The sequence below is a fragment of the Giraffa tippelskirchi genome, chromosome 10 (genome assembly GCF_054371585.1).
Source record: "Giraffa tippelskirchi isolate mGirTip1 chromosome 10, T2T-mGirTip1v1.2.pri, whole genome shotgun sequence".
NCBI classification, from domain to species: domain Eukaryota; kingdom Metazoa; phylum Chordata; class Mammalia; order Artiodactyla; family Giraffidae; genus Giraffa; species Giraffa tippelskirchi.
In genome coordinates, this window is record NC_137284.1 from 44999508 (window position 1) to 45020181 (window position 20674).

General features: G+C 44.0%; 1 protein-coding gene across 1 annotated transcript in view; it reads left to right on the forward strand.

The window, feature by feature from the left end:
* The window catches only part of FAT3 (FAT atypical cadherin 3), a 787529-nt gene that overhangs the window by 535023 nt on the left and 231832 nt on the right, over positions 1-20674 (forward strand). Inside the window, exon 6 of the mRNA XM_081531110.1 lies at positions 3184-3245. Within this exon, the coding sequence (XP_081387236.1) occupies positions 3184-3245 (62 nt within the window). The remainder of the gene's footprint in view (positions 1-3183; positions 3246-20674) is intronic.

Consider the following 20674-nt stretch of genomic DNA (forward strand, 5'->3'; position numbering starts at 1 on the left):
AAGCATTTCTCATTCCCACTGTGACTTCTCACAGAGGATGCTCCCTGATGAGGGGGTGAGGTCTGCAAAAGCCTCCTGACCCCTTTCAAGAACACAGTTACTTCTCACTTAGAAAGAGCTTCTGTGACAAATGAGCTTGTGGAACAGCCTGACCTGAAAGTAAAGGTGTCAGATTTGTGTGTTAGGCACTCAATGGTGTGACCACACTGAGCCTGAGTCAGTATGACTCAGAGCAGGCTCCTCTCTGTTCCTCCTTGATCACCTCACCCACCAGTGCATTCACACATCTCCATCTCCCCTTTGCTCACCCATCACACACACACACACACACACACACACACACACATACAGTGAGCCCAAGGTCTTATCCAGATGCTAAAGCTACTCAGTGTATTTCATTCTTGGATGGGCAGAAAAGCTCATGTCAATAAAAGGTCGTCATGAAATTCAACAAAGGATAATGGCATTGCAGAGAGCCTTCTCCTAGAATCAGAGCACCACCTCAGGGCATCATCCCAAGAGATTCAAAGGCAGTTAATGAGGGATGGAGAGGGGGGGATAAATCCGTGTGTGTTGAGTTTCCCAGGAGGTTCTGATGGGCAGCTAAGGAAGGGAAGTTACTGATTCTCTCCCTGGAAGTTTCTTTTTTTTAAATCTGTCTACTTCTCTGTTTCTTTGGCTATGCCAGGTCTTTATAGCATGTGGGGTCTTCAGTCTCCGTTGCAGCATGCAGGATCTGTGAGCTGCAGCATGCGGAACCCTATGATGCAGCATGTGGGATCTAGTTCTGTGATCAGGGATTGAACCCCAGGCCCCCTGCATTTAGAGCATAGAGTTGTAGCCACTGGACCAGCAGGGAAGCCCCCTACCTTGAAACTCTTGATAGCAGTCTTTCCCCATCATCTCTGACAGTAACTCGTTTTTATATGCAGAAGTGCCTAGCACTGCACCATTCACATAGAGGAACTCAGAAAATAGCTTTAACTGAACACTGAATACACACACACCCCCTCCCCACCCATAGATGCTCTTCCCACACCTGAAACAGTGCCTCCTAAACAACCACGTTCTAAGCCTGTCTGTAGCAACACTGAAGATCAGAATATGAGTGAACTCTCTTTTCCATATCAGCTTTTGTCAACTCATTGTTAATGAGTTTCCAGTTTTGTTTTAGGCCAGGTGCTTAGGTGGACACCAGGGCTTCTAATCAGAAGGCAGGTCTTTCCCATGGAGTCACTCTGTCGGTCTGTCTGGTGGGAAAATACAGACATGTGAGCAAAGAAGTGTAGTAAAAGGCCAAGAATGATAGTGTGGTGGAGTATACTTGTTCTGGTAGTATTTATCAGACCCCTAACCCTGGGAGAGAGGGTCACCTCTAACACCTGAGCTAAGTTTGAAGAATCTGTGGATGAAGCAGAAAGGTGGGGGCACATTCCAGGAAACTTTCATGGAAAGGCAGATCCTTGGTGCAAGAGGAGCCTGGGTTTCCCTCCCAGGGGGATGTGGACAGATGAGAGTAGAGTGAGTGGGGTTCAAACCACACCCCTCAGATTGGAGCACAAATCTAGTCACGCCTCATGAGACCTGAACCCTGTCGAACCTCAGACTGGAAATTGAACCCGCTGTCTTTTCATTAAAACCACTCATGTGGTGTCTGGACTTAACTAAAGTTCAGGTTCTTTATGTCTCAGTGCAGAAGGAATTCAGCAAGAGACAAAGTAGTAAGTAAGAAGTAGATTTAATTATTAATGCAGGATGTTTGTGAAGGATACAAGCAGGCAGGCAAGGGGACTCTGGCTCAAGAACTCAGTGAGAAAGCAGGTTTACGTAGAGAGAGACACAGTCCGCAGAGAGAAGGCAGTCCATCTCAGAAGGCAGGAGAGACCTCGAAATGTGCAGTGGTTAGTTTTTACAGGCCAAGTAGTTTCATGGGCTAACAAGTGGGAAGATTATTCCAACAATCTGGCGGGGATTTCCGCAACTGGGCCACTGCCCACTTTTTGGCCTTTTATGGTCAGTCTTGCGACTGTCATGAGGCTGTGGGTGTGTCATTTAGCATGCTAATATGTTACAATGAGCATATAATGAGGCTCAAGTCCTACTGGAAGTCAAATCTTCCTAACCCTAACCCTAACAGCCATGTTACTTCCAGTTGGATTTTATTTTCAAGGCCATGGGGAGCCATTTAACCTCTTGTAGTCTCTCTATTGGCTTTCTCTAAAATCATGTACTGCATCCACTACTGGAAAATAAAAACGTGAACGCCTCAGCAGATTTTGATGAAATACCTTTTCCATATTTCATGTACTTCACCAGCACTGAGAGTGAGCTTTTCAGTTCTCTCATTGATCAGCATAAGTTAGCAGCCCAATCAGAGGGTCTTATTTTCAGGGACAATGTGGAATCAAGAAATGGAATGTAAATTTGACCTCCTAATTGCCATTTAAGAATAATCATGATAAAATCTGCAAAAGACAAATTGGATGGCCTTGAAAGTTTTGTCTTCTCCTTCCCTTTTCTTTGTCTCTCTGCTCAAAGGGATGATTCATTTCTCAAAGGGATGAGAAATGCCATTCATAGGAAAGATAGTTATTTCCAATGTAGAACTTGTTTTGTGTAAAGACTCAAGCAAATAAAACAAAGAGATAAAGCTATAGCATGAGATCTTTCATATATGAGTAAATTTGAAATAATTATGTGTACAAGTAGTTATTGCAAAAATAACCCTCGTCAGTATAACCAAAAAATTATATAGGCGTAAAAAAGTTAAATAAGAAAGTTCTGTTTCATAGCCTGAATCTAATCAGCAATCTATTAATTGTTCAAGAACTCTAAAATCTTCAATGAGGTTTCTATGGCAGAATTTCAGTCATATGCAAATTAATCATTGAAATTCCTCATTACCAGAAAAACAATTGTTCCTTAGTGAGGTTCTACATCTCCAAAGTGATTAAGATACCTCAACAGTGGAAAGCAGAACCCAGAAACAAATTTTTCGGGTTTTCTTTGTCAATTTTATTTTGTTTGAAGGGTAATTCTGAGACCATCTGACTGTTGCTGAGGACTCGTGAGTTATACTGTTCCCCATTGCTTTTGCTTTTCCTTTAACTGGACTTGCTTGCCACACTCAGTAAGCTGCTTGCCCCAGATATTTACAAGTCAAATATTCTCATTTCTACACAGGTCTGATTACAACAACTTCAAGGAAATTGGATCGAGAACAGCAGGCAGAGCATTTTCTGGAGGTAAGCGCATAGAGGGAGCCAATATTCATTAAAACTGACTTTCCCTCAACTACTTTAACCTTCCACGTGAACTGGAGCGTGAATGTGTGTTAACAGTGGGTTGCAAAATGAAACTCTTTCTCTTGGACTGGCTAGTTCTGAAGCTGGAGATTTCTGGTGCCTTCCAGTGATGCACTCCTATGTGGATGGTGGGACTTTTGCCCTTCCTGAAAGCAAGCAGATGTATTGACCTCTCTGCCTTGACTTTGGGCCCCTTTGTCAATAATCAGAAAAGAAAGTTCAGGAGCAGAACCTTGTAAGCCACCACAGCCTCAGAGATAAAAAGAGAGAGAGAGAGCGTGCCAAAGTTCAGCAGTTAGCGTGAAGCATGCTCTTTGTGAAGAAGGGTACTGCTAGGCTCCTCATTTCTTTTCTTGGGAGAGACTGAGGAAGAGAAAGCTGCTGGCTGATTCACAGCCAGAGAGGACTATTTCTGAAACCACAAAATATACTCCTATAATTCATTAAGACAGAAGCAGCAATATAAACTGTAAGAGCATTATTTCTGGAGAAAAACACACAAAAACATAAGGCAAGGGATGAGAAAATAGATGTGAAAGAGTCTTTTGGAACATTCTTTCCATACATATCAAGTTTCTTTATTGGGAAGCTTGAAGCCTGGGTAATATGTATGATGCTGTGATTTAAGTGTGACAGTCTTGATACTGAGTGGATGACAATGCTTAGAAGGTAGAGCTTTGTTATATTGTATCCTTGCTGCTAAAATGATCTGTCAGTCCCAGGAACCACTCACTGGAATCCACAATCCTATATACACACATACACACACACATACACACACACACCTCAAATCTCTTCTGATATTCTCCTTTAAGTCAGTTCTCCAGTAATGATTTATTTAAAGAACACTGGACTAGGAATCAGTGCCTTGGGTCCTAGGACTTCCCTGCCATGATTAGCTTGGACCCTTAGAAGCCATTCAGCTGCCCTGGACCTCAGTTTCCCCTACTGTGAAATGCAGCAAATAACTGCTACTCCATATACCTCAAAGGATTGTGATTAAGATCAAACCTGACCTTTTATGTCAAAGTATTTTTAAAACTCTTACAGCATTACACCTAATAAAGGATTATTATTATTATGCAGCACTATGATAACCCTTTTAAAACATTGCTATCATCACATAAAGATAAAAGACTCCAGGCTGCCAAAAAATAATTATTGTAATTCTTTTTTTCAAAATCACCCTAATGGGCTCTAGTACCTACCTGGTCCAGAATTAGAGTAGGTTTGCCAGAATAATGGCCCCTTATATTATATTCATGGCCTTCTTTCCTCTGCAGCAAAGGCCAGCTCTCCTGGAGGGGCTGTGTTCTCAGATAGTTGAACCTATTAATTCCCAGCAGGGAAGAGGGACGGTGTCTCATTAGCTGGGAAATCTGCTGAGATCACTTGCTGCCTTGTCCCCAGAAAGGTGGTGTCCTGGGGCTGTGTGGGGTGGTGCAGAGTGTGACTCTAGGAAAAAGAGGCAAAAGTGTTTTCCAGGCATTCAGATTCACTCCCAAAGGAATCCTTAACAGTTTCCCGTCCTTTACAGACTTACATGAACACCGACCCAACACTTTGGGCCTTTGGACTAACACAGGTGCTCAGTAAGACGTAGTTAAAATTGTTGTGGTTTTAATTATTATCATATGGTGTCACAATGCCTGACCTTTCCTAAAGATTCAGCTTCACCTGCATGCTCCAGGGCAGAAGGAGCCAGAGGCAGCAGCCACTGTGCTGAGCCATTTCTCCAGGGCTGAGCTGCGTACCAGAGATACAGAATGTGTGGTAAGGATGGACAAGCATGCTGCGATGAGTAAATGCTGTCACTCCAGACACAAGCTCTCTGGGCTGCTCAAAGAAGGCTCCAGAACAGTGTCTGTAAAAGAAGAGGGGGTAGGCAACATGCAGTGGAGCGATTGGGAGGGCCTCTTTGAGGAGGTGACATTTGGTGACAGGAAGCCAAGTGTCTGTTGGAGAAACAGAACCAAGCCAGTGTGATTGAGGGTATAAAGTTAGAAGGCTATAGAGGTGGTAGGAAAGCAAGCTGGAAAACACAAATAGGGCTGTGGTAAGGATTCTGAACTTTCTCCCAAGTTCTGTGGCAAGCCATGAAGCAGGGAGAGTGGGTGGGGTGTGATAGGATTGGCAGGGAGAGATGATGGGACGTCCTGCGGGTCAGATGGGGGCTGGGCAGGGCCTTCGTAGCTGGCAGACTGGGGAAGAGGGTTCTTTCAGAAGGACTGGGTGAGAGATGATGGGGACGTGGATGAAGGTCTCATACAAATCCCATCATGGTTCTAGCCAACTGAGAGCATATGGCTTCTCTGAAGTTCCCAGGGTAGAGCTTGCATACCTGAAGGTCATCAGGCTTATGCTACTCGCCCTCCAGCTCTGCCCACATACCCATATTCTCCATCAGAGGCGCTCTTCAGCAAACGCTCTTCCAAAGTTTGTGAAAAACCACTTGAATGCCTGTCTCCCTCTCTCTGTCTCTCTCTCTTCCTCTTCTTCTCTTTCTCTCTCGCAGATAACACTCTTCCTTTCACTTCCTAAATTGTAAAATTCTTAGTCACATTGTTTTGTTTCTGTATAATATTTCTGCAACCATTTGAATGGCATTTCTTTCTTTGTTCTGATTGGATCATGGAAAGAATATTGCTTTAACTCAGCCCTGCAAGAAAAATGAATAAAATAATATCATTCAGAGTGCAGAAGACCGCTCTCTGCTGTACACACATTTTTTTAACTGCCAATACATTGTGTGAGTTTTAAGTCCGGCCTGTGGGTAATTAACCTCCTAGAAAGCCTTTAATTGCCAAGGTAACCCTATGCTCCTCTTTAAACTCATATTAACCTTGTGGCTCTGTTTCATCTTTCTCCTCTCCAATCAAGTAAATTGGACTCTTCTTGAAAGGATCAGTTTAGAAGCTGACTTGGGAGATACACTTCTGAATAGGTGACCAGGAGGACATTAATGATTTGTTTGTAGTGTGCTAGCCCTATTATGGAAGGCACTTTAATTGTATACTGCTGGTACTATGCTGTACTTTAATTTCAGACATTTAGCTTGACTGTGTATACACTATAGGGCTTCCCAAGTGGCGCTAGTGATAAAGAACCTGCCTGTCAATGCAAGAGACTCAGGTTCAGTCCCAGGGTCTGAAAGATCCCCTGGAGAAGGAAATGGCAACCCACACCAGTATTCTTGCCTGGAGAATCCCATGGACAGAGGAGCCTGGAGGGCTACAGTTGTCCACAAAGAGTTGGACATGACTGAAGTGACTTAGCATGCATGCACACACACTGTAAGGGTTATGGAGTTTATAGAACATTTTCCTTAAATCTGTGACTATAAGAAGGGATTGTCATTATCAGAATTGAAGGGTCTTGCTAAAGAAACAAGAGCAGCAAAGGAGTATAGAAAAATTCACAAGTACAGCTTAAACTACTCTAGTGAGTTCTAAGTGTTACTTCTTAGTCATATATGAAAATATGTGAAAATATTGGTGTGATATTTTTTCCCTACCATGAAATGCAAAAGTCTGGAATTTTCAGCTCATTTATTCAAAGTCATATACATCCCTTGATAGCCAGTTATGACTGTAGTGGAGGTAGAAGGCTAATTCCAGCAAATAGATGCACAAAGTTGAAAATGATGCATAAACTAAACTGTGAATTAACGTTTTAGCTTAATGGCTATGACTTTAGCCTTGTTTACCTCGTTATCAAAAAGGCAGCTGTGAAATAAAGAAAGAAACACATTAATTCGTTCATATATTATAATTACTTGTATAGATTTTTTTTCTTCACCTACCATATTTAATCTCTTTATAGGCATGAAACTTGATTTATCAAGATAGTGACGGGAAGTGGTGTGGAAAAGCATGGGTGACCCATTCAGCCAGTCCTGAGATTATTGTGGGGACTGCTCACAGAGCCTAGGCAGGCTATCACACTTTCTGAATCCCCTTTCCTTCATCTGTAAGTGGGGATGGTGGTTTCTACCATCAGTTCAGTTCAGTCACTCAGTCGTGTCCGACTCTTTGGATCCCATGGACTACAGCACGCCAGGCCTCCCTGTCTATCACCAACTCCCGGAGTTTACTCAAACCCATGTCTGTTGAGCCAGTGATGCCATACAACCATCTCATCCTCTGTCGTCCCCTTCTCCTCCCGCCTTCAATGTTTCCCAGCATTAGGGTCTTTTCTAATGAGTCAGTCCTTTGCATCATGTGGCCAAAGTATTGGAGCTTCTGCTTAAGCATCAGTCCTTCCAATGAATGTTTGGACTGATTTCCTTTAGAATTGACTGATTTGATCTCCTTGCAGTCCAGGGGACTCTCAAGAGTCTTCTCTAACACCACAGTTCAAAAGCGTCAATTCTTTGGCACTCAGCTTTCTTTATAGTCCAACTCTCACATCCACACATGACTATTGAAAAAACCAGAGCTTTGACTAGATGGACCTTTGTCAGAAAAGTGATGTCTCTGCTTTTTAATATGCTGTCTAGGTTTGTCATAGCTTTTCTTCCTATTAAAAGAGCAGGCATTTTTTAATTTTACGACTGCAGTCATCATCCACAGTGAATTTGGAGCCTCCAAAAATCAAGTCTGTCACTATTTCTGTTGTTTCCCCATCTATTTGCCATGAAGTGATGGAAGACCACATGCCATGATCTTTATTTTTTGAATGTTGAGTTTTAAGGCAGTTTTTTCACTCTGCTCTTTCACCTTCATCAAGAGGCTCTTTAATTCTTCTTGGCTTTCTGCCATTAAGGTGGTGTCATCTGCATATCTGAGATTATTGATATTTCTTCCGGAAATCTTGATTCCAGCTTGTGCTTCACCCAGTCTGGCATTTTGCTTGATGTTCTCTGCATGTAAGTTAAATAAATAGGGTGACAAATACAGCCTTGATATACTCCTTTTCCAATTTGTAACTACTCCATTGTTCCATGTCCAGTTCTAACTGTTGCTTCTTGACCTACATACATATTTCTCAGGAAGCAGGTCAGATGGTCTGGTATTCCCATCTCTTGAAGAATTTTCCAGTTTGTCATGATCCACACAGTCAAAGGCTTTAGCATAGTTAGTAAAACAGAAGTAGATGTTCTTCTGGAACTCTCTTGCTTTTTCTATGATCCAGTGGATGTTGGCAATTTGATTTCTGGCTGTTCTGCCTTTTCTAAATCCAGCCTGAACATCTGGGAGTTCTCGGTTTCTATCAGAGGGTTGATGTAAAGAGCATATAAAGTTGCATCACTGACTCGATGGACATGAGTTTGAGCAAGCTCCAGGAGTTGGTTATGGACTGGGAAGCCTAGCATGCTGCAGTCCATGGGGTCGCAAAGAGTCAGACACAACTGAGTGACTGAACAGCCAAGGTCATACTGCTCCCTCCATGATAGGCCAAAGAATCAAGGGATAACACGTGGTTGGGGCAAGGAATAGTGACTTTATTTGGAAAGCCAGCAGAGATAAGAGGACGGTAGACTAGTGTCCCAAAGACTCACTTTACCGCAGTTAGAATTGAGATTTCTTTTGTACTGTAAGGGATGGGGGTATGGTTGGTTGCTGGTTGCTGCAAACCTGGTGTCAGAATCCTTGGTTTTTGTAGCTGTTCACATAGGTCAGGTCACAAGTTCCTGTAATCTTCCAACAAGACAAATGTTATTCTTTGTTCTGAAAATTTATCTCTATGTGAAAGGGAATGTGTTATACTCTTAAAGGTCAGAGCCTTTGGAATGGGCTATCCTATCTATTTCAAGCTGTAGGCAACATTCTTAACTTATAGCAAGAGCAATGGAATACAAAGGTTAAAATAAAAGAAACAGCTCTCATCTGGAGTCAGATTTGTTCTTCCAAATTACAGAATGACAAATGAAAGGTACCGAAGATGATGTCTGTTAGATAGTGTACTCCAGGGACGGTGGCAGGGAGTCGGTGTTGTCAGCACCAGTCAACTGTTTCATGTGTCTTTCTCTTCAGAGCATCTAGTTCAGTACCTGGGAACCATGGGACTCTCAATAAAGGGTGTGTGAATGAGTGATTACTCTAAGACACCTTCCTTTTCCCTCTCCATGAGATCACAGAGGTGGGTATTAGCACAGGGGAGAGCGCGTAGGCTTGCAGACAGAAAGGACAGAGTATTCTGCCTCTCTCCATCTGCTTTGCCAAATTAAATTAACTCTGAACCTCCATTTTGTCATCTGTAAAATGTGTATACTAAGTTGCTTCAATCGTGTCGGACTCTTTGCAACCCTATGGACTGTAACCCACCAGGTTCCATGGGATTATTATTATTATTATTATTATCATCATCCTGTCCATGGCATTCTCCAGGCAAGAATAGTGGAGTGGGTTGCCATGCCCTTCTCCAGGGGATCTTCCTAACCCAGCGATCTAAGCTTGATTTCCTGAATTACAGGCAGATTGTTTACCATTTGAGCCCCCAGGGAAGCCCGTATAATGGGGACACTATTTAAAAAATTACTTTTGGCTGCTCTGGATCTTTGGTGCTGTGTGCAGCCTTTATCTAGTTACAGTGAGTGGGGGCTACTTTCTAGTTGTGGAGGATGGGCTTCTCATTGCGGTGACTTCTCTTGTTGCGGAGCAGGGTCTCTAGAGAGCATGGGTGTCAGTAGTCGTGGTGCACAGGTTCAGTTGCTCCATAGCATGTGGAATCTTCCCAGACCAGGGATCAGAGCAGTGTCCCCTGCATTGGTGGGCGAATTCGGAACCACTGGGCTACCAGGGAAGCCCCTGCACAGACACTTTAAACCACTGTTCGCCCCTCCCTCTTCCCTTGCCTGCTCTCCTAGTCCTCGGTAAATGCCTTGTCAGTTCCCTGTCTTTTTTTTAGTACTGGTTGCAGTATTTGAATAGCTTATAGCAGTTGATTATTCTTAAAAGATATAGCCATTTAAATAATCCTATTGTCCTGGCCTAATTATGTGTGAATCTTTATCTCACTTGCTAAGAGTGTGACTTTGCCTCTCTTTTGATCTTGAAATGCTCCTCTGTTCAGGGGTGGATGGTTCTGATAAAAATCTCCAGAAGAGAGCAGAGAGAGTATTTTATTCACAAATGAAAAAGATGACAAGGCCCAGTAACCAGCATAAAGACAGAGGGTGAGAAATTGTGGGTATATCTTGAAGAAGCCAGAGAAGGTGGTGAGATTTTATAGTGCAGTCAGTATAAATAACACAACATATTACAGAGGAATGTGCTAGATCTATAGGAATGTAAATTATTTAGTATCTGTCTCTTTAGCATACTCATCCATCGTCCTCGGTATGGTGCATCTCCTGTGACTATTTTTTCTTCCTGTCTGAAATTCTCATCCTTTTTTATAGTTGTATTTTCTGAGGGGAAAAAAAATACTGCTCTTCGGTAAGTTTTTATAACATTTCCTCTTGCTTTGGGATGCAAATTGATTTCTTTAGTGAGTGTACATCCTTAGTGGTTTCTTACTTTGGTAAGCAGCTGCTTTTGAGATGACAGTAATTTCTGGTGGTGAAGAGTTGCAGGTCTATTTCAACCCATTAAGCCATCCATATTTTGATAATTTAACTCCTAGTGAAATGGCCGTTTTTCTCATTAGGCTCTTTGCCACTCTCAGAAAACTTTGCAGAAAGTACCTGTAGGCCATCACAAAAGCTGTGTGTCTGTGCATGCAGAGAGCGCCTGTAGCAGGCACGGGCCTCTAAAGGAGAGCTGGTTGTGACTTTTGTTTTCCAGAACTCCCAAAAGAGCCCTAGAACTCTCTCTTCCTGTTCTTTACTTCTCGAACTGTGCCTTCACTAGTCTTAGTTGTTCCTCGTATTTATCAACTTTGATGAAGTTAATGGAAACTCAATTCTGTGTTTTCTTCCTTTTTTAAATGCTTATCCTGAGGCTGGTATTGGGCTAGACACCAAGGTCCTGTTACTGGAGTTAACATGTTTTTCCCACAGCAGGTCTGTTTCTTTGCCTTTCATGCTGATCTCTGTCAGAGACTACACTGCCAGTCGTTCATGAACTGCTACAATTAGCTTCTGTCTTGGAGTCGAGGGGCTGTGTTTCACTCACGTCATCCCAACTGCTTCTCTTCTGTTTGGAAACGGAGATGCAGAAACTGAGACCTGGAAAAGAGGAGATCTGAGGTCACACAATCACTCCTTAGTGATGTCCAGTATAGGTATTCCTCGGTGTATAGGACATACACAGCCCTGCACACCCGTCAGCGTGTCACGGTGTGGCAAAGCAAATCATCTTTCCCCTACTCTCATTTTATAACAGATTTATCCAACAGTCAGCTCAGTGCCCCCCTCAAGGATCAGGGCCCCAATGTAGGGGAAGAGGAGGTTTTCTGTTACAATCTTTGGTCATCTTTTCACCAGCCCCTCCGCTATTTGCTCCTCAGAGTGGCAGGCCCCGCATTGGACAGGGCTCACTCTGTCACTGGCCCTGCCCCAGCTCCAGGACAAAGTCCATCTGAGAGGATGCTGTGTCCCTGTAGCGAGTGCCGCTTGGACTCCAGCTGAAGAGTGACTGTACGCCAACTCTTTCAGACTAAATCGCATCCCCTTACAATTCTTATGTCAGGGGCTTCCCTAGCGGTCCAGTGGTTGAGACTCCATGCTTCCAAAGCCGGGGACTCCAGTTCGATCCCTGGTCAGGGAGCTAAGATCCCACTTGCCACACAATGTGGCCCAAAGATAAAAATGAATAAATAAATGTTAAGAAGGTGTGAAGGAGAGAGCCAAAAGAAAAACTTACAAAAAAAAGATTTGTATGTTGAGGCCCAAATCCCCACTACCTCAGAACGTGACTATTTGGAGTCTTTAAAGAAGTAATTACATAGAAGTTAGGCCTTTAGGGTAAGCCCTAATCCAGTGTGACTGGTGTCTTTACAAGAAGAGGACATTTGGACACAGACATATCCACAGGGAAGACCATGGGAAGACAGAGAGAAAATGACCAGCTTCAAGCCCAGGAGAGAGGCCTCAGAAGGAGCCAACCTGCTGACTCCTTCCCCACAGACTCCAGACACCGAATCACCCCAGAACTGAGCTCCTCTGCTGAGGTTACAATTAACCTCTCCATCCAAACCTTTGTTTCCTCTCTTTTCCTGAACTTGTTCCCCACAACACTGAGGAGTATCAAAGACAAGAGGGCGCTGAGACTATATGCAAGCCCCTGTGCACTTTTTCAAAAGTTATTTTTATATATTTATCATTTGTTTGTTTTTGGTTGGCCTGGGTTTTCATTGCTGCACGTGGACTGTGTCTAGTTGCATCCAGTGGGCATCTCTCCATGGTGGCTGCTCTTGTTGCAGAGAGCAGGCTGTAGGGTGTGAGGGCTTTAGTGGCTGTGGTGAGCAGGCTCCAAAGCACAGGCTCAGTACCTGTGGGCACACGGTCGCAGTGCCTGTGGGCACGCGGGCTCAGCACCTGTGGGCACGCGGGCTCAGTTGCCCCATGGCTGTGGGATCTTCCTGGACCAGGGGTCAACCCATGTTTCCTGTGCTGGCAGGTGGATTCTTAACCACTGGAATATCAGGGAAGCCCCACTGTATCCTTTCAAAGGAAAAGGGTTTTGCGTTAGTCTCCCAGGCCTCCCTTGGGTCTCCAAAGACTGGGTCAGTAGTCAATGATTAGGAAATGTAAAGATGCACGATAGAAACAGAGATGGTTGGTGATGCTCGTAACTTCACCTCGATGCCAGCCAGTCCAAGGACTGTGCACCAGCTGACTACACACCCTGCAGCCCCTCCCTCACACTGCCTCACACACACACCTCTTCCCTGAAATCCATCAAAGATTACCACGTCTTTTGAGCATGAGCTGCCCGTTCTCCCTGCTTGGTGCCCTGCAGTAAAGGATGTACTTTCCTTCAACACCACCCAGTGTCAATAGATTGGCTTTACTGTGCACGGATGAGCAGACTCAAGGTTGGTTTGGTAACACTCCTAGCCTCCAGAATTGTGAGAAAATAAATAAATTTCTGTTGTTCAAAACACCCAGCCTGTAGTCCTTTGTATTGGCAGCCCTCATAACTAATACAGCAGCTAGACTTCACTCACAGAACGTTTCTCCCCCACCCCCTTCTCTTCTTACCCCACCACCTCACAGGCTGTGTACACACATCAGATACCAAGGGACCAGGGCAACTATGCTTACAGCCTAGAAGGCTATAACCTCTGTCAGATACCAAGGGACCAGGGCAACTATGCTTACAGTCTAGAAGGCTATAACCTCCATCAGATACCAAGGGACCAGGGCAACTATGCTTACAGCCTAGAAGACTATAACCTCCATCAGAGACCAAGGGACCAGGGCAACCATGCTTCCAGCCTAGAAGGCTATAAACTCCATCTAAATATGAATATCTCCGTACTCCTTGCTCCAGAGTACAAGAGAGGGATACCCCTGAGTTACAATTCTTCACTGAAGGCTCTTCCTGCTTCCCTAGACTGAAGCACTTGCCTTTCTGATTGCCTGCTTCCTCCACTCTCCTCAGGAAGGATTTCCAGTCCATCTTTCCCAGATATTGTATCCCTTTACCCACAGGAATTATTCTCACTCAGAAACAAACCCTTCCTTATCAGCTGTGTTACAGTTTAGTTCCCAAGTCATGTCTGACTCTTTTGCGACCCCATGGACTGCAGCCCACTAGGCTCCTCTGTCCATGGGATTTCCCAGGCAAGAATACTGGAGTGGGTGCCATTTCCTACTCCAGAGAATCTTTCCAACGCAGGGATCGAACCCAAGTCTCCTGCATTCCAGATGGATTCTTTACCACTGAGCCACGGGAGAAGCTCGCTGCTCGTCAGTAGATTTTCCTAACTTGGTGTCATTCCTATGTCTTAAGCAGTGCCCCAATAGGCCAGGCAGGGAGGGCCTTGGGCACTCCAGTCCAGTTAAAAAGGAGTATTAGTGGTGGTAGTGTATGTGTCTGTGTGTGCACACGCATGTGTATGAGGTAGGAGTAAGAGTGATGTTCCGGTTCCTACAGAGAGGTCCAGCTTCATGTGGATCCTTAAAAACCATCTTTTATGAAAACCCCCCATCAATGTGAACTGCTGATAGACTGTGGTATTTTCCCAATTGACCAAAGAGTAAATATTGAATCAGACACACAAGCATATTTTTCAAAGCAAATATTAATTCTAAGATAGTATGTTCAAAACAGAGTTTCCCAGACGCCCACAGGGCTGGGGAGGTAATTCAGAGGAGCGGTGTGTGGGCTGATGGCAATGGAAGGGGGACTACGGTGGCTCTTACGTGTCCCTGAAGCTCAGCCAGTGGCAGCTATGGGAGCAGGCCGTTTCATCAGAAAGTCTTATTTTTAACAAAATCAAATTTACAGGACAAATCTCCCCATATTAAATTTGACACCTCCATTTTTTAATACTCTGTAAGCCAATGAGCCCCTGTTTGGCAACATTTGATATAAAAAAAGATTTCTTTCCTTACTTGCCTCATAATATGTAATCCTCTCACAAAGGAAGTAATTCACATGGATTGTAGACTGCAATTAATCTCTTGTCATCTCTTCACCTCACATTTTTTCACAATGTGCCCCTTTGGACCCATAAAAAAAAATAAGAAATGAGCTCAGGGCTGAGTTTTAAGAGAGACTGTTGAGGGTGAAAATGATAGCATGTAAGGAGTTGGGTTGGCAGCCCACTCCAGTACCCTTGCCTGGAGTGTGCCATGGACAGGGGAGCCTGGCAGGCCACAGTTCACGGGGTCGCAAAGAGTCGGACAGGACTGAAGCGACCTAGCACACACACACATGCGCGGAGCTGGTTAGGATCTTGGCTGAGAGCTTTCTTCTCACTCAGCCTCTGTCTGAACTGAGGCCGGGAGGGCTCCTGTGGGTCCTTGAATGACACAGAGCTGCTTGGGCATCACATCTGCTGTGTCCCCCATCAGATCCCCGTCTCTCAGCCTTGCTCCTCTGAGCCCCTGGTTAGCCTCCAAGTTCATGATCGGAAGACAAACATGTACATATGCTCAGAGAGTTGTCTAAAAGCAATCTTTGATCCCATAAATTGTTCTTGTTGTTTCGTCACTAAGTCATGTCTGACTCTCTGCAACCCCATGGACTGTTGCTCACCAGGCTCTCCTGCCCCTGGGATTTCCCAGGCAAGAATACTGGAGTGGGTTGCCATTTCCTACTCCAGAGGATCTTCCTGACCCAGGGATCGAACTTGAGTCTCTTGCATTGGCACGCAGATTCTGTACCACTGAGCCACCAGGGAAGCCTCAATTCTATAACTAACAACCTCTAATTTACCTGTTTGTGAAATGTTGCATTTATTTCCTCTTAAATCTGAACACTGATTAGTAGAGCAACAGTGAATGAGATCTGTTCCCTTGTACCTGGGAAAACCCTTCCGGCCAGTGCCAGTGGCTCGGTCTGGAAATGAGGGGGCTTTTGCGCTCTGCTCTATGTTGTGCGGGCAGCTAATTGCTCCAGCGGGGTTACAGCTTGTTGAGCTGGGCACACAGGTTTCAGGGAGCTGAGAATCTGCTTTCATTTCTCCATGGAGTGATGTGCTGCTGTTTCCTTCAAGCCTCTGGGGCAAGCCTGTGGCAGGGGTCCTGTCGGCAGGTGCCAGCTCTCACCCCACAAGGCTGGCATCACACAAATGGCTTCTCCCTTTTGAGAGAAGAGGTTCGGATTTCCCTGCATGGCTCTGAACAATCGTGAGAGCTCCCAACCCTGTGGCCTGGCAGCCCAGACTGGCTTCTCCATAGTGCAGAAATGGTGAATTGACCCTCTGCCCTTGGCTTTCCCAGCTAATTTTCCCTCTTCTCCCACTGTGTTGCTTTTCTGATTTATTTGTGCAACACACTTGGTGAGCTGCAGAATGATCCATGCAGTCTGATTTCATCGGGCCCTTCAGAAAGCATCCACACTTATACCTAAGACCATGTATGACCCAGTTGAGCACTTTAAGTCTGTCTGTGAGAAAATAAAAAATGAAACAGCAGCAGGTTCAGAACTTGAGATTTTAACTCAAGTACCTCTATGAATAAAAAGGAAAACTACTCTGGCTTGCCTTCTGCATGCTGCAGAGAGCTTTATTCGAATGAGCTATTGTTTTCAGACCTTTCAAGTGACTCACTTTTGTGGCAAATCAGGGGCTACCAACCTCATCTATTTTGCAACAGGACTGGCTTAGTGAGATGCTGAGAGGGTTGTCAGCAGGACTCAGATGACTGTAAGGAAGAGAAGTCAGAAAAGTCTGAGGTTTCAGAGCCAAAGAAATTAGGTCTGTGCGTTGGAGCAAATACAGTTCCTTTAAAATTGAGAAAACCTGTTATAAATTTGGTTGTTTCACATTTTGGAAATGTATTTTAGACAATTATTTAATCTTATTTAGTGAGAAATAAACACACCCGCATGTATGGATGTGAGAGTTGGACTATAAAGAAAGCTGAGCGCCAAAGAATTGATGCTTTTGAACTGTGGTGTTGGAGAAGACTCTTGAGAGTCCATTGGACTGCAAGGAGATCCAACCAGTCCATTCTAATGGAGATCAGTCCTGAGTGTTCATTGGAAAGACTGATGTTGAAGCTGAAACTCCAATCCTTTGGCCACCTTATGCGAAGAGCTGACTCATTTGAAAAGACCCTGATGCTGGGAAAGATTGAAGGCAGGAGGAGAAGGGGATGACGACGAGATGGTTGAATGGCATCACCGACTCAATGGACAAGAGTTTGAGTAAACTCCAAGAGTTGGTGATGGACAGGGAGGCCTAGCATGCTGCGGTTTATGGGGTTGCAAAGAGTAGGACATGACTGAGTGACTGAACTGAACTGAAGTGAGAAATAAAACATCTCTCACAACAGTGTCCTGATTATAATAGTCTTCTTAATAAAGTTTATGTTAAATTAATCATGTGAAGTTCCAAAGAATAGCAAGGAGAGAAAAGAAAGCCTTCCTCAGTGATCAATGCAAAGAAATAGATGAAAACAATAGAATGGGAAGGACTAGAGATCTCTTCCAGAAAATTAGGGATACAAGGGAATGTTTCATGCAAAGATGGGCACAATAAAGGACAGAAATGGTATGGACCTAACAGAAGCAGAAGATATTAAGAAGAGGTGGCAACAATACACAGAAGAACTGTACAAAAAAGACCTTCACAACCCAGAAAATCACGATGGTGTGATCACTCACCTAGAGCCAGACATCCTGGAGTGTGAAGTCAAGTGGGCCTTAGGAAGCATCACTATAAACAAAGCTAGTGGAGGTGATGGAATTCCAGTTGAGCTATTTCAAATCCTAAAAGATGATACTGTGAAAGTGCTGTACTCAATATGTCAGCAAATCTGGAAAACTCAGCAGTGGCCACAGGACTAGAAAACGTCAGTTTTCATTCCAGTCCTAAAGAAAGGCAATGCCAAAGAATGTTCAAACTACTGCACAATTGCACTCATTTCACACTCTAGTAAAGTAATGCTCAAAATTCTCCAAGCCAGGCTTCAGCAATACGTGAACTGTGAACTTCCAGATGTTCAAGCTGGTTTTAGAAAAGGCAGAGGCACCAGAGATCAAATTGCCAACATCCGATGGATCATCGAAAAAGCAAGAGAGTTCCAGAAAAACATCTATTTCTGCTTTATTGACTATGCCAAAGCCTTTGTGTGGATCACAATACACTGTGGAAAATTCTGAAAGAGATGGGAATACCAGACCACCTGACCTGCCTCTTGAGAAACCTGTATGCGGGTCAGGAAGCAACAGTTAGAACTGGGCATGGAACAACAGACTGGTTCCAAATAGGACAAGGAGTACGTCAAGGCTGTGTATTGTCACCCTGCTTATTTAACTTATATGCAAAGTACATCATGAGAAACACTGGGCTGAAGGAAGCACAAGCTGGAATGAAGATTGCCGGGAGAAATATCAATAACCTCAGATATGCAGATGACACCACCCGTATGGCAGAAAGTGAAGAAGAACTAAAGAGCTTCTTGATGAAAGTGAAAGAGGAGAGTGAAAAAATTGGCTTAAAGCTCAACATTCAGAAAACGAAGATCATGGCATCTGGTCCCATCACTTCATGGGAAATAGATGGGGAAACAGTGGAAACAGTGGCTGACTTTATTTTTGGGGGCTCCAAAAATCACTGCAGGTGGTGATTGCAGCCATGAAATTAAAAGATGCTTACTCCTGGGAAGGAAAGTTATGACCAACCTAGATAGCATATTAAAAAGCAGAGACATTACTTTGTCAACAAAGGTCCATCTAGTCAAGGCTATGGTTTTTCCAGTAGTCATGTATGGATGTGAGAGTTGGAATATAAAGAAAGCTGAGCCCCAAAGAACTGATGCTTTTGAACTGTGGTGTTGGAGAAGACTCTTGAGAGTCCCTTGGACTGCAAGGAGATCCAACCAGTCCATCCTAAAGGAGATCAGTGCTGGTTGTTCATTGGAAGGACTGATGTTGAAGCTGCAACTGCAATGCTTTGGCCACCTGATGCGAAGAGCTGACTCATTGGAAAAGACCCTGGTGCTGGGAAAGATTGAGAGCAGGAGGAGAAGGGGACAACAGAGGATGAGATGGCTGGATGGCATCACCGACTCGATGGACATGGGTTTGGGTGGATTCAGGGAGTTGGTGATGGACAGGGAGGCCTAGCGTGCTGCTGTTCATGGGGTCACAAAGAGTCGGACATGACTGAGCGACTGAACTGGAACTGGAATCATGTGAAACAAATTTTGAGAGAGGTGCTTATAGCATAGCATTTGAAAACAGACATGCGTAGGCATGCACTAGCTGTATAACCTTTCTTAATCTACCTAGTCTCCGTTTCCTATAAAATTGAGATAACAATAATTATAATCTCTTTTTCATAGGATTTTTTGAGGATTGGCCTGGTGCATGTGCATGGTGCATATGAAGTATTAGCCATATGATTAGAAGCTTAAAATTTTTCTCTTTTGACTCTTGAAGCTGTCTTTTTGTGGCTGAATTCAGAACACTTAGTGCATTATATTATGCATTGTATTTATAGTTTTGCCCATGGTTGTTGAATATATTTGCAGTACTTTAACAAGATAGCATCTATAAGTGTACCTAGATCTTGGCATATGGTATGCACTCAAAAGAGCATTAATTTTTTCCTTCCTTTTCTTGAAGATGAGCCCAAAGTTTCAGAGATTTATCTTCTTCCATTTGCTAACATCCACTAAATGGACTATGACCATCTAAGTTGCAACAGCCCATTCTCCCAAGATAGGCAGAGTCAGGAGTCAACCATGGATCCAGCCTGGTTATGAAGAAGGTCACGGGGCTCTGATGGAGGATCTGCAGTCCCCTGACTTTCTAAGTCAGAATCTGAGCTGGAGACAGAGGCATCCCAGCTCAAATGGTGGAGCTATACATTTTCCAACAATCCAGGGACTCAATAATTATTCTTGAAACTTGTCTGGGACAGATAGCTAATTTCTCCAGGTTAACGCTCTCTAGGCCTACCCAGCCTCATCACTAACTCCCAAGTCTTGTCCAGAATTATAACTACTTTAAGGCCTTAAATTACATTTGGTTGTTAATGCAATGTGTTTAAGACTTAAACACATAATGGGAATTTTTTTTTCTGTCTCATTCAGATGTCAGCACCTCAGTTGTGTGGAAATAGTAAACTGATTGTGAATAATCAAAAGATTCTCAGTGGAGGTCATCCACAGCATAGCTAATGCTCAGCAACAGATACCTTAACTCACAGTTCCTTGCGCTCAGTGGTTTCAAGCTCTGCCTGTCCTTCAGGCTGTCTCAGATCTGTTAGCAAGCTGCAGGATGGGCTTCCCCAGAGATTAAACAATGCCCCCTTCCTGGCCCTCTCTTTGGTGAAGGCCAACGGTGGGATGGGGGCCAGAACTGAGGAGTGCCCCTCTTTATACTCCCAGCACCTGGGACGATACCTGGGACATCATGGGCACCCACTAAACGCTGGTTGAACTTAAGGTTTAGAGCTCCAGGTAATCCACAAACCAGACAATCTGTATTTCCCAGGATGCTGTGATCTGTACTGACAGAAATCCACAAAAAGTAGGTGCCTAAGCAAGAGGTTGGCATGTTTCTTGTGGTGCTGGCTGACTTTTAGAAAGGGGAAAGGCTTCACCCCACTGCACCCCAGTCAGTACAGAGACCTCTTGCAAACCCCAGTTTATGTTTGGAGCAAAAAAGCAGTTCCTAAATCACATTTTTCTCCCTGAAATCTATCATCCTCAGGAGGTCATAAATACATAATTCAGAAGGAAGATTGTAGATTTTTCATGAGGTACCATGTTATAACTCTTGGCATGCCACTATACATTTTTAAATGCTGATAAATCTAAAAATTGGACATGGGGCTCAGTTCCATGCTAAGGTATACTT